Source organism: Oryza glaberrima, chromosome 1 (genome assembly GCF_000147395.1).
Source record: "Oryza glaberrima chromosome 1, OglaRS2, whole genome shotgun sequence".
Taxonomy (NCBI): domain Eukaryota; kingdom Viridiplantae; phylum Streptophyta; class Magnoliopsida; order Poales; family Poaceae; genus Oryza; species Oryza glaberrima.
The window spans coordinates 6,677,995-6,690,904 of record NC_068326.1 but is presented as its reverse complement, the minus strand read 5'-3'; the positions used below and the strand labels follow the sequence as shown (position 1 = coordinate 6,690,904).

General features: G+C 45.7%; 2 protein-coding genes across 2 annotated transcripts; both read right to left on the bottom strand.

The window, feature by feature from the left end:
- Window positions 1-5: 5 nt before the first annotated feature.
- LOC127773824 (histidinol dehydrogenase, chloroplastic) lies at window positions 6-3,549 on the bottom strand. Its single transcript, XM_052300010.1, has 13 exons — window positions 3,229-3,549; window positions 3,029-3,081; window positions 2,864-2,936; window positions 2,517-2,618; window positions 2,313-2,414; window positions 2,152-2,223; window positions 1,982-2,044; window positions 1,860-1,901; window positions 1,432-1,491; window positions 1,246-1,356; window positions 897-1,067; window positions 629-719; window positions 6-540 (listed from the first exon to the last, which is right to left on the bottom strand). Exons 1-13 carry the CDS (start codon window positions 3,433-3,435, stop codon window positions 266-268), a joined length of 1,422 nt encoding a protein of 473 aa, XP_052155970.1. The 5' UTR covers window positions 3,436-3,549; the 3' UTR covers window positions 6-265.
- A 3,126-nt stretch (window positions 3,550-6,675) lies between these two features.
- On the bottom strand, window positions 6,676-11,402 carry LOC127756037 (uncharacterized). Its single transcript, XM_052281570.1, is given in 8 exon segments — window positions 6,676-7,356; window positions 7,905-8,216; window positions 8,301-8,440; window positions 9,304-9,367; window positions 9,456-9,863; window positions 11,010-11,039; window positions 11,041-11,173; window positions 11,290-11,402. Coding segments are annotated over 8 exon segments (1,506 nt in total). The 5' UTR covers window positions 11,301-11,402; the 3' UTR covers window positions 6,676-6,948.
- Window positions 11,403-12,910: the final 1,508 nt, after the last annotated feature.

The following is a 12,910-nucleotide window of genomic DNA, read 5'->3' as shown; positions in this document are numbered from 1 at the left end:
TTCAATAGACGGACCAAAGATTCAAAATGGATCTTATTTCGAGTAATAGCTGGATCATATCCCTTTTCCTTACAGTCTTCACAGATTTCGTCCTCTTGAATACTTGAAAGTGTAACACAATCAAACAAACTTTATATTCAAAGATGTATCAAAATGGATGAGCCTTATTTCGAGAAACAGCTGGACCATCCCTTCTCATTAGGGTGTTCACAGATTCTTGTTCTCTGCATCCAAGTTGGCCCCTAGAACAATCATGGTAACAAATCTACACGGTTACAGTGGCTTCGATGTCCTGAAGTCTGAGGGTAACAGCTCTTCTGTGAGCCTCTAGTCCTTCGACTTCAGCCATCTTTGCAACATGCGGACCCAGACTTCTCAACCCTTCCTCTGACAAGGACTGGACAGTGATGTACTTGAGGAATGAGTTCAGTGACACGCCGCTATACATCCTTGCGTAACCATAGGTTGGAAGGACATGGTTTGTGCCGCTTGCATAGTCGCCCACGCTCTCCGGGGTCCATTGTCCCAAGAAGACCGACCCTGTGATGAAAAAACGATCTCCTGAGATTACCATTGAAGTATGAAAATGTTCAGGTCAAGATTAAGACGCTGACAGGTATGCCTATACCTGCATTCTCGACAAGATCCTCCCACTGTTCAGCATCCTTTACATTGATGATCAAATGCTCAGGGGCATACATATTGGAGAATGAAATTGCCTACATAAGGAAGAAAGAGGGGGCTTGTCAACAGTCCCTGGGAACGGCAATAGATCAGATAATTTTCATTTACCTTCATGCATGCTGCAAAATTCTACGACCTCAAACTCCAGTGATGTATAGTACGTGCCTTACAAATTATAAATAATTCGAGAGTGGGCAGGAATGAAGAATTACCTCAACCATGTCTTTCGCAAAAACAGTGAAACTGTGGCCAAGAGCTTTCGAAGCAAATTCTCCCCTAGGAAGAGCAGAGCACTGCTTGCTAACTTCTGCCTCAATAGCACCCAAATCAACACCATCTCCCGCAACAACTAGAACAACCTGACTGTCTGGGCCATGTTCTGCCTAAAATTTTGAACGAACAACTGTTATATAATATAATATGATACTTAACAAAGCTTCACGACATCATGTAATTCCTATGCCTCAGATTCTCAAATATGGCATTTCAAACAGTAAAGGAAGTTCAATAACAAGTACACATTTCACCAGTATGAAGCAGGGTATTAAGAATAGAAGATACCTGAGATAACAAATCAGCAGCAACATGAACTGGGTTTGCATATTTATCCGCTATCACTAATACTTCTGAAGGGCCAGCAGGCATGTCTATAGAAACCATGGCTTCACTGTTCTGCCATCAAACAAGAAAAATATTGTCACCAGGGCAGATATTGTTCAGGATTTTACAGAATGATCAGAATAGAACCTGAAGAATCATTTTTGCAGCCGTGACATACTGATTACCAGGTCCAAATATTTTTTCAACCTACAAAGACAGTATATAAGTTGATCACCACAAATAATGGAAATGACACAATTGTTATGAATAAATGAGTACAGAAAAATACTAGTGCAACTAAAGCATTTCTGAAGTCTGCTAAGTTAACACTAGTGACAATAAGCCAGCCAAACAGAATCAATAGTGCATATGTATTTCCCTAGTTTGTATTAGAAGAATTCGAATCCACTCAGAATACAATCACAAAAATTGCTCAAGCTGGTTAAGTCATATACTCATATTTGCAGTTCTATAACAATCATATATAGAGTAAAGAGAAGACCACAGCCCCTATCCCCTGCATGGTGCACCTAAAAATAGCCCCTACAAGTTACAGAACAAAAGATTCCAAGTACCTTTGGGCATGAGACTGTTCCCCATGCCATGGCTGAAATGGCCTGAAAGAAAACAACAATAATTTAACTCAACGCCATATTGGGGAACACAAGATAGTACTATGAACTATCAAATGTCCTACCTGAGCTCCTCCAGCTTTCAATACATGTGTCACACCAGCTTTTTTAGCACAGTAAAGAACCTCCTGCGGAGGACAAGAGCAACAACCGATTCCAAATAATTCAACATTAGAAACACAAACATATCAACTTCTCAGAAATAGCAGCAATCCTGCATCCAATAAAATTGTACCTTACATATGCTACCATCACGACTAGGGGGTGTGGCAAGAACAACAGTTTTGCAACCAGCAATCTGTGCAGGCTGGCAGAAAGAGATTTACTATATTAAATTGTAAAAAACAATGAGAAGAGAATGATGAGTTAACACAATTTAAGAAAACATGACCATACCACAGCAAGCATCAATGCAGTGGAAGGCAATACTGCAGTGCCACCTGGGACATAAAGGCCAACAGAACCAATGCATCTTGTTATTCTTTTACATCTTACACCCTTCAACACATCCAGGGAAGAGTTCACAAGTCAAAAGGTATGAGAGGAAGGTAAAGGCAGGGATGGAATTAGAGCTAAATGGGATCAACAAATGGGTCTTACTTTCATATTCTCAACAGTCTTTTCAGGCAACTTTTGCGAAACGTGGAAGGCATAAATGTTGTCATATGCCACATCAAAGGCTTCCTTCACAGCTGGATCAAGCTACAAGATTCAAGATTCACATGTAAGGCAACTGAAACCCATCCAGTAAGTAATGAAAACATGGTTACCCATCCCCCGGTACGCCAGTGTACAAATTAACGCCTTTAGGCGCAACTATCACTTAGCATTTGAAGGCTCTGAATGCAAGTACACAGAGTTCACAACATAATTCTATACTAGTAGAACACAAGTTTAGCACCAAGCACTCACATGCAGTCATCATATAACTAATACAAGGTAAATACCTCCACATCCGGAAGATCGCTAACATGCACAACCACATCATCGAGTGCAACCTTGTCGAACTTCACTGTATAACTGAGCAAACCAAACCCAGGAAATCAATACAAAAATCATGCTATACATGGTCCAAAAGGATCGAACACTACACCATCATCATCATCACTTACTCCTTGACCGCAGCATCGCCTCGCATGCGCACGTCTTCAACAATCGGATTGACCTACTCGCACCCAAAAAAAAGAAAAAAAAAAGACTAAGCCCAATGGTTGAGAGACAATCAATCACAAATTCACGCAGTGACCACGGCTAGTGTAGCTCTCTCTCTCTCTCTCTCTCTCTCTCTCTCTCCATCTCGTCTCTATCTCACCGTGCCGAAAATGGAGGAGAAGTCGATGCGGGGGCGCGCCTTGAGGCCGCCGACCTCGGCGTCGCTGAGCTCCGACAGCCTGTACGACTTCATGGCGGCGCAGCTGGTGGAGGTGCTCAGCCTCAGCTGGGGCCTAGGCCTAGCAGGGAGCGGGGTGTGGAGGGGAGACGCGGCGAGGGGGTGCGCCCTGCCCGGCCGCAAGCTCATCTCGAGCTCTCCTCTTCCCGGTGGTCGCCGGCCGGAGCGGGAGCGGGAGCACGGCGAGCGGCGAGGGAGGAGGATTGGGTGGGGACGAGGCGGCTAGGGCTTTTTTTGGCTTGGCTTGGCTAGCTCGAGATTCGAGAGTAGCTTTTGGGCTTGGGCCGTTGGGCCTTAGGGCCTCTACCTTTTTGGGCTTGGCTCGTGCCCAGGTTTTGTTGGGCCTTGACTTTCTCTTCTTCCTCTATTTTTCATGTAGGAAAAAGTACATTGAAATCCCTCATCTTTTCACCGAATTACAAGACCGTCCTTCAACCGAAAAACCAAATATCTAAGGTCTGCTAGTTGAGGGATAATTTTGTAATTCGGTGATAAGATAAGAGACCTCTGATATATGTTTTCCTTTCATGTATATTTATCATGTGTGAAGTGAAATGATTGAGGGATATAACTTACTACTCCCTCCGTTTCATGCTATAAAACGTTTTGACTTTAGTCAACATCAAACTGCTTTAAGTTTGATTAAATTTGTAGAAAAAATAGTAACATTTTCAACCCAAGACAAATTTATTATGAAAATATATTCAATTATTGATTTGATGAAACAAATTTAGTATTATAAATATTATTATATTTGTCTATAAACTTAATCAAACTTGAAATAGGTCAAACCGTCTTATAACTCGAAACGGAGGAAGTATAATAGAAGAATATACGCTCTTCAGAAATTGATGGTTTTTCGTCACGTAGAGAAAAGGAAGGAGGAAGAATGAAAGCTATTACCTATATGGTTCATGAGTTAGTCTGCCCATGAGAAAAATAGGTTTGTCAAGTAACCTTATAATTTTCATTAGGGGATGGACTTCTAAAATCTAAAGTTTTAATTTTTAGAGTTGAAAATCCTAGCACTATATTCGAGATATGATGAGTTTTTATATTCAATGTATTAGTAACTTTAACTAGAGTAACCTATATCGCGAGGTCTTACATTGTTGTATCGCCAATCAGTATGCAACAGAGGTTATGTGCATGATCAAAATGTCTAAAGCATATATGTAGGGAAATACATTATAGCCTAGAAATCAACAACCTGGATCATTTTCTACTTGTAACACAACACTATTAGAGTAGAGAGCACCGTAAAGTAAGTTTTATATGATCACCTTGGGTATTAAATATGGGGTCCACTGAGAAAATAACCATAAGACCGATGCATATGATCTATCCCTCATATTTGCGTGATGTGTCGGAGTTGTTTTCTGTTGCGCACCAGACAAACGTGACCCGATAAGCTTCGCTCTAATCCGAGGTGCTACCCGTGGCCGGTGCTAGCTTTCACATCCTCGCTGGATTTTCTCACGCATACCATATCACACTACCACCCTTCTCCATCCCGATAACCCCTACTTTACACGCTCGGTTTAGCAACATTTAGATCTTTCCAAACCTCTTTTTTAAAAAGAAAACCTACAAATAAACCCATGCGCGTCTCAAAGATACAAAACCGGTTCACACACACCGACAACACTACCATCGTTATACGTGCTAATCTTTATAGTTGCAATGGAGGTGTCCCCCCCCCCCCCCCCCCCCCCCCCCCCCCAAAGAGAAGAACAAGAAGGCCGAAGGCGTGGGTGCCAAGTGCCACCATCTCATCTCACGAGGAGAGAGAATGAGAATGGGGCCTCTCCATCTCCAATCTCCCTTCCTCCTCTGGTCCCCTGCGCCTCCTACCCCACCACTCCCACCTTCTCCTCCAAGCAAGACGCGCCGCCCACCACCTCCGCCGCCGCCGCCTCCCTTCTGCCCCCACCTCTCCGTCCCTTGCTTCGGGCTGCCATTGCCGCCGCCATGCCCTCCACCGCCCGGCGCCATCCGGTTCCCGCTCTGGCATGGCGCGGCGACGATCCCGGCCTCCTCCGTGTGCCGTTCGGTGAGGGGACATTTCGTCGAGCACCTGCCGCACGTGGAGGGGCGCGTGCCCGGTGACGGTGAGGGCGCGTTCGCCGGCGTCCCGCCGGAGATGCTCCCTCCCAAGAAGAGGCTGCTGCGGTACCACCCGTACGCGGCGGCGTGGACGATCCAGGAGATGGCGAACCATGCCAGGGGACAGGGAGGGTTCGGGGGCAAGCGGCCGGCTGTTCCTACTCCTCCCGGCGTGGAGGAAGACGACGGGCTGCGCGCCGAGCTGCGCCGCCTCCGCATCTCGCGGCCGGCGCTGGTGCTGACGAAGCGGCTGACCCCGTCGGACCGCAGCCGCGAGAAGGCCCGCCTCGTCCTCCCCGAGGGGCTGGTCAGGACGTCGCCGCTGCTGGGCATGCTGACGGCGGGGGAGCGCCACCTGGTACTCACGGGGGACGGCGGCGGCCTCCCCGTCCCGGCGTTCGACCGCCTGGGCCGCGCCTACGCCATGGCGCTCAAGCGCGACCGCTCCCCGACCTGCCGCTCCTACCGCCTCACGGGGCAGTGGTCGCTGTTCGCGTCGCGCCACGCCATGCACGACGGCGACGCCGTCGAGGTCCGCGCCTTCCGGCCCCCCGCGTGGCAGGCGCGCCTCGAGTCCCGCGGCGAGGGCGGCCTCGGCATGGCGCTGCTGCTCCGCCGGCCCCGAGGCCAGCCCACGCCGCCGGCGGCCGTGAACGACGCCGCGTTCTGGAGCTACCGGGAGCGCGGCGCGGCGGACGGCCTCCTCCTCCTCGCCCGAACCGCTCCTCGCCGCGGCGACGGCGGCGTGCAGATCACGGTGCCATAGGTGGTCACCGGACGCCATGATCTTCATCATATGCAAATTACCCGATAAAGAGTATAAACTTAATCGTGTTTTAAAACCAATTACAAAAAATGCGAGGCCTTGGTTCAGGTGATCATCGATCGATCGCTTGCCGCTCGATGCAATGTGATGTTTTGGATGTCACCTGGGTCATCATCTGATGTAAACAAGGTTTTTTGGTGTTTAGCTTTGTAAGTTAAGAGTGATCATGCATGGTAGTGTGAGTGAAGAAGGGTAGATTGCACATTCAACTAGGACAGATAAACATAGGTAGATCTATATGAAATCGCCTTAGTTTTTGGGTGTACTTGTAGTGAGAGAGATGTTTCCATGTGCATGTATGTGATGTTTCCATGTGCATGTATGAGTATGATTGGTGGATGATGCACCCTGGATTCAGTGCAAAATGTTTATCATTTCAGATTTTGATGTTAAGCTTGATTTGCTCCATGTATTCAGAGAGTAGAAACAAAGATACGTACGTCGTTACACATGACACTTGCTATGCACCCTACGAAGTAGGAACACGTCAATCTCGATCGATCATATGTACGTACATGTTAACATGAGATTGCGGACAACCTTTTGATGTCTTAAGAGCCTTGAGATGGATAGGCATATATCTATTTAATTCATCATCTTGGTCAACAGGTTCAGCCCAGTCCAGTCCTAGCAACCATAAGCTAATTATGTACTACGAAATAAAAAAGAGAGAGAAAGATATTAACTTCTCTGCAGTTAGGCAAAGCAGACTAATCCATCCACTCATCCACCACTTCTGCTGCATAACGGGCGCCTCCTACAGGCGCAGTAGTTGTTGCACCAGAGCTCTTCTTCACCTTCTCGGCGAGGAACTTGGCCGTGTCGGCGCCCTTCACGTTGAACTCCATCAGGAGCTCCTCGAACAGCGTCTTGAGGTTGTCGTTGAACGTGGGGCGTCTACTGACGGAATCCACCTTGTCCGGCCGCGGCTTCAGCGCAGCGGCGGCGGCGGCGCTGGCGCTGGCGCTGCTGGTGGATGCTCCCGCGTCGCCGTACTCCGGCTCCTCCTCTTCGGGGACCACCGATCCGACCTTGTGGCCTTCCATGTAGTACCTGCATGCTGCCAGGATGGTGTGCCCGCGCTCCCTGAAGTGGCTGGTAACAAGGTCCGCGAAGTGCTGCGAGGGGGCAAAGAGAGGAGTGTTAAAGCGGCTTGGAAACTTGATTTCTGTTCTACTTTGTGATTTACTCATTTGTCTGATATATGTCGGGGGAAATGAGATTGTTATGTTAAAAATTGGAAGTAGGGTTGGTAACATAATCCAGCACCAAGCTATAGTCAAATCAAATCATGTGTGTTTATTCAGCAAACTTCTCCGTTTCATCCTCCACCTATAATCATTATTTTCAAGAAAAAATAACCTTTAACCCTCCATCAATCTCTATGTTCTGCGTGCTAACCATAATCAGTACTCCCTCCGTCTAAAAAAAATGCAACCTAGGATAGGAATATAGGATGTGACATATTCTAGGACAATGAACCTAGATCCTTTCCTAGGTTGCCTTTTCTTTTGAACAGAGGGAATACTTCTATATGGCAATTGTGGCAAAGTACTGCCATGTCACAAGCATTGTTTACTGGACAGGGTTTCCAGGTTGCATTAAAGTGACAAATATCCTTTCTTTTCAGCTTTAGAGTCTATGCAAAAATTAACAAAAATATTACCTCTGGAGGCCGCCGAAGTGAGTAGAGCATCGTCCTGCATGAGTGCAGAAATGTGTTGTCGTTATACTCCATAGCAATCCGCTCTCCAGATACACTATTGGCGTAGGATGCATATCCTGGCTCATTGAAGTAGGGCTTCTCATTCAAAATGAGAGCTTGAATGGAGACGAGCACTTGTAGCATGGTCGACTGAGATGGATTCCACGTCTCACAACCACTACCTGCCCAGGTACCAAGAAGACTAAGGCATACTTTTCCATTATTGTATAAGTTTGGGTTAATCCGTAGTCCGCCAGAGTGGTAGTATACTGACTGCAACATCATCAACAACAAATATTTCAACACAATAAAAAGGTGAAAATGTCATAAAAGCAGTGCTGAGACTTAGGCACATACCGGAGGATTAGCAGGGTAAGAGTTACTAAATTGAATATCAAAGAAGAAGAGCCCATCGTGGTACGGTGTTCCCTTAGGTCCGATAATAGCAGCCCTAAGAAGGTCCATTCTATCTTCAGCAACACGGACATAAATAGATGCTACATAAAACAAAAATAATCAGGATTCAGATTTCTACAATGAGAAAATACACTGCAACAAAGAAAGCTATAGTTTGTCCAATTTCCTCTAAAGTTTTTTTCCTGATATGTTCAACATCTATGAGCTATGAATGGTGAGTGACAGGATGCTAAATCCTAACATAAGCATCATTCACTATTTCCAAACTCACTGCAGGATTCCCAAGAATTTTTACAGACAAAAGGCAGGTGATCAGCATAACGTAAACAACATTTGGAAACAAACCCACCACAGGATTCCCAAAGATATTTTACAGACGAAAGCAGGTGTAACATAAACAACATTTGGAAACAAACTTGAGAACTGATAGTGTTATAAGAAAAATCAAATCTGGTCCTTCTTATAAGGTGCACTTTAACAAGGCTCAAAGATGTAAGTTCTAAGATTGAGAAGGAAAATAGCTTTAGTACCCTCACTAGATAGTAGTAAAAGATAATGGTCTGTGCAGGCAGACATAAGTTCCACAGTGAGAATAAAACAATAAGAGGAAATGAAAGGAAATAGCATCACATCTACATGAAGCCTTATCAAAAGGACAGGATGAAATACTAGTTTCTCAAAGGGAAATTCAGGTTACATATTTAAACCATGAACAGTTGTGTTCAACTTACATGGCACTTACATGACGAGCATATATAGTCAATAAACCAAATAGTGTAAGCAGCATAATCAATGCTTGTGCTGGATTATTGACCAGCAAACTATTAGCACTAATTGCATCAAAATGCATGGTTAGTGTGAAAGGGGTACTTAACGATCAACTCACAGGTGCAGCCATGCAGAGAAGAAACTAACTCACTATGCCAGTAGGCAAATAGCTAACCTGGTAGATCTTTCTCCAAAAGTTTCCAGTCATGCTGAATCCTCTTCACCCAGTCTCTCTTTGTCTAATATAATGTAAACATGGAGGAAAAATGAAATAACAGATCTAAAACAAGCATAAAACAAAAGCAAACAACAAATTCAACATATTACCACATCCCCTGATGTTGCTGCATAATGATGATCAGAGAAATTTTTAACAGTGTCAAACTGTTTGAACAACTGAGATTTGTTTGCACTTTTATTTGCGCTTTCATCTTCAACTGTCAATTTGGAACTGCTTTGCTCTTCGTTAGTTATAATTTTCTGAAGCCAAGGTACAGTAGCCTCCACGCCTGGAGGCAAATCCAAATCATCAAATTTATCAGCAAGACGTTGGTTGAAGTAGTCACCGCCATCAAATTCATAATCATATCCATCGCCATCATCATAAATGCAATCGTCCTCATCCAGATAGTAATCTTCTTCCTCATTTTCTCCATTATCAAAATCTCGAGGCTCTGGTTCTGACATTTGCAAAGAATTACTTGTGCTCAATCCAACTTGGTCATCAGAAGAACCCTGTTGAATAAGTATGTTATTATAGGTTAGGCTAACCAGTACTTGATGATGTAAAATGTATTGACTCTCCACTACTTTCCTATTTATGACAAGAAAAGTCACAAAAAAGTAAGACCGGCTGACTAGAAATCCGGCTGACTCTGCAGCAGACAGATATCTATGAGACTATGAAGGGTGCAAATAATTTGTATTTTGGGTGTTTTCTCCAGCCACTTGTTCTGAAGATGTGTCATCCAGTAGGGGTAAAAGCTTCAATTGAGGCAAAAGATATAGTTTTCACTTAAACATGGGGCAAATAATAGATGGCCTACTAATTAACTTTGGGGAAAAAGATAAATTTCTTCAATAAAATGGTTGTCAGTCCTCAAAGAGGGAAGATAAAAAGGTGCTGGTGAAAATTGTGGAGATTGGAGAACTGTAGTTGCACTTCAAATTATTTACAGAAGCCAAGATCAGAGTAATGACATGTTATGGCTGGTACTGCACCAATCAACCCCAAAAAGGCTAGATGCTGCATGAATGAATCTGCAAGCCCCTTGATTCCAAAACGATTAATAGATTGACTACCTATTATTTGAATGTTCTTAACCCCTAAATCAGTCGAATTTCCGATTATCAGATGAAAATACAACGGATTAGATTTGCCCCTCCAAACACATAGACTCAAACAGTAATCCCACCTTTCCCCAATCCACTGAGCCGCCATCGCACACAATCCCCAATTCCCCATGACTCGCACTCGCGAGACGCTTGGCGAGCGCGTCTGCCTGTAATGCGCCATAGGTGCCAGCACCGGCAAGCCAGCAAGCCATTCCCCACCGCAGGGCCACTGCCCCCACGCCGCTTTCTTCCTCCTCTCCGGCATCACCTTCTTCCCCTCTGGTAGCCTCACGCGACACGAGAACTCAACGGAAACCGTGTGCGGGCGAAGACCACTACCAAAAACCCAAACCCTAGTGCCGAGGATCGAACCTCCCCCCCCCCCCCCCCCCCACACACACACACACACGAAAACCCCCAATTCCTGACCCCGCCCAAACCCCCCTAAACGCGATGCACCTCGATCGCAGATTTTGACACCGCACACCGCACTCGCCACCAAGCAACGCCAAGATCAAACTCGGGGAAAGCGAAATTTATTATTACGGGGACGAGACGGAACAGGCCGCCGGGGTGGGTCACGACTCACGACCTGGCACCGCTGCCGCTTCTGCTGCTGCTGGGAGGAGGATCCCCACGCCGCCACGTCCGCCGCCCGGCACGACGCCGACGACGACGACGACGAGCTCCCCTGCCCCACGCCGACGTACCTACACCACATTACAAAATAAATAAATAAAAATAAAAATAAGTCCCAAAACAACGCCGGGAAGAGGAGAACCGCCGTCCGGTCGGTCGGCCGGCGGCGACGAGGGGGCCGACTCACCCGAAGTCCATGGCCGTCGCCGCCGCCGCCGCCGCCGACGCCGACGGAGGAGGAGGACGCCGCTCGCGCTGGTTGGAGTGCGGGGGCGGCCGAGGCGGAAAAACCGCGTGCGCGTAGCGATTTTATGCGATCCGGGGTTCGCACCCCGCGGCGGCGGCGGCTGACCAGTGGGCCCAGAGACGCGGTGGGGCCCACTCGTCAGCGGAGGGGATTCGGCGAGGGCGACTCCGGTTCGACGGGGTCAGGTGTAACTCGGGGAGGGAGGGAAGGGAAGCGAGGTGGAGAGTTGGAGCCGGAGTCCACGGTGTGGGCCAAGGCTGTCAGGGAAACCTGGTCGCAGGTGGGCCCCCCGGATCCTATGATCTTCTGTGGCGTGGTCCCCGCTGGGGAAAGAAGTACTGGTGCCGGTTATTCGACACGTTGGTTTGAGGGTGAGTAGGAGGAGCCGTACGGTAGGCCAAACAACCTGGAAAAGTTTTGGGAGTAGCTATACAACAAAGTTTTTTTTGGATGAAAAACTTTTAGGTGCTGCCACAACCAGCACAAACAATCAAAGCTTTTGAAATGTAACTATTATTATATAATTATAGTACGTGTTTGATATGTAACTCTTATAAAAGTGCAACGGAGCAACTAATTAATGGAACAAGTGTGTGTATACTGCAGGGTTTGGTTCGATCCCCATGGCACGCTTGCAAATTTTTTCCATCTTCCTCCACCAGCATGAATCTTGGTGAATCTTAGAGCCAGATCGAACAGGTTTTGGGTTCGATCCCCATGGTGTGCTTGCAAACTTTTTCCATCTTCCTCCACTAGCACGAATCTTGACAAATCTTAGAGCCGGATCTTCCTCCACCAACACGAATCTTGGCGAATCTAGAGCCAGATCGAACGGCCAACAAATCGAAAGCTGAAAATTGTCGATAATTAACTAGCAAAACCCAAAGTTTTTGTTCTCAATTCTCAAAACGAGAGAAAAAAGGTTTCTCAATTCTCAAAACGAGAGAAAAAAAGGTTACACAGTACAAACGCGGACATCCATAGTACGTGTACACTTATTTTTATGAACACACGCACAATTTATCCTTATGAACATCTATGGAAAACTGGACCAACATATATTGAGATTGATGAAGTTACCCAACACATTCTTCCGAGAAATATTAATCACAATGCAAGAATAAATTCCAATTCCTTCTAAATCGCAATTCACCTTACAACCATAAGCATCATTACTACAAGGTTTTAACAATGTGGAACTCAGCTACAAGTCTATTTGTCAGTAATTTTCTTCCAAAGTTTATCTCACTAGATTCTAGTGCTGCTAATACATACTCCCTCCGTTTCGAAATGTTTGACACCGTTGACTTTTAGCACATGTTTGACCGTTCGTCTTATTCAAAAACTTTTGTGAAATATGTAAAATTATATGCCTACATAAAAATATATTTAATAATGAATCAAATGATAATAAAAGAATTAATAATTACTTAAATTTTTTTGATAAAACGAATGATCAAACATGTGTTAAAAAGTCAAACGGCGTCAAACATTTCGAAACGGAGGGAGTAATTCATAATCTGCACAATGCAGATAGTTCGTAGATATAATGTACTCAACA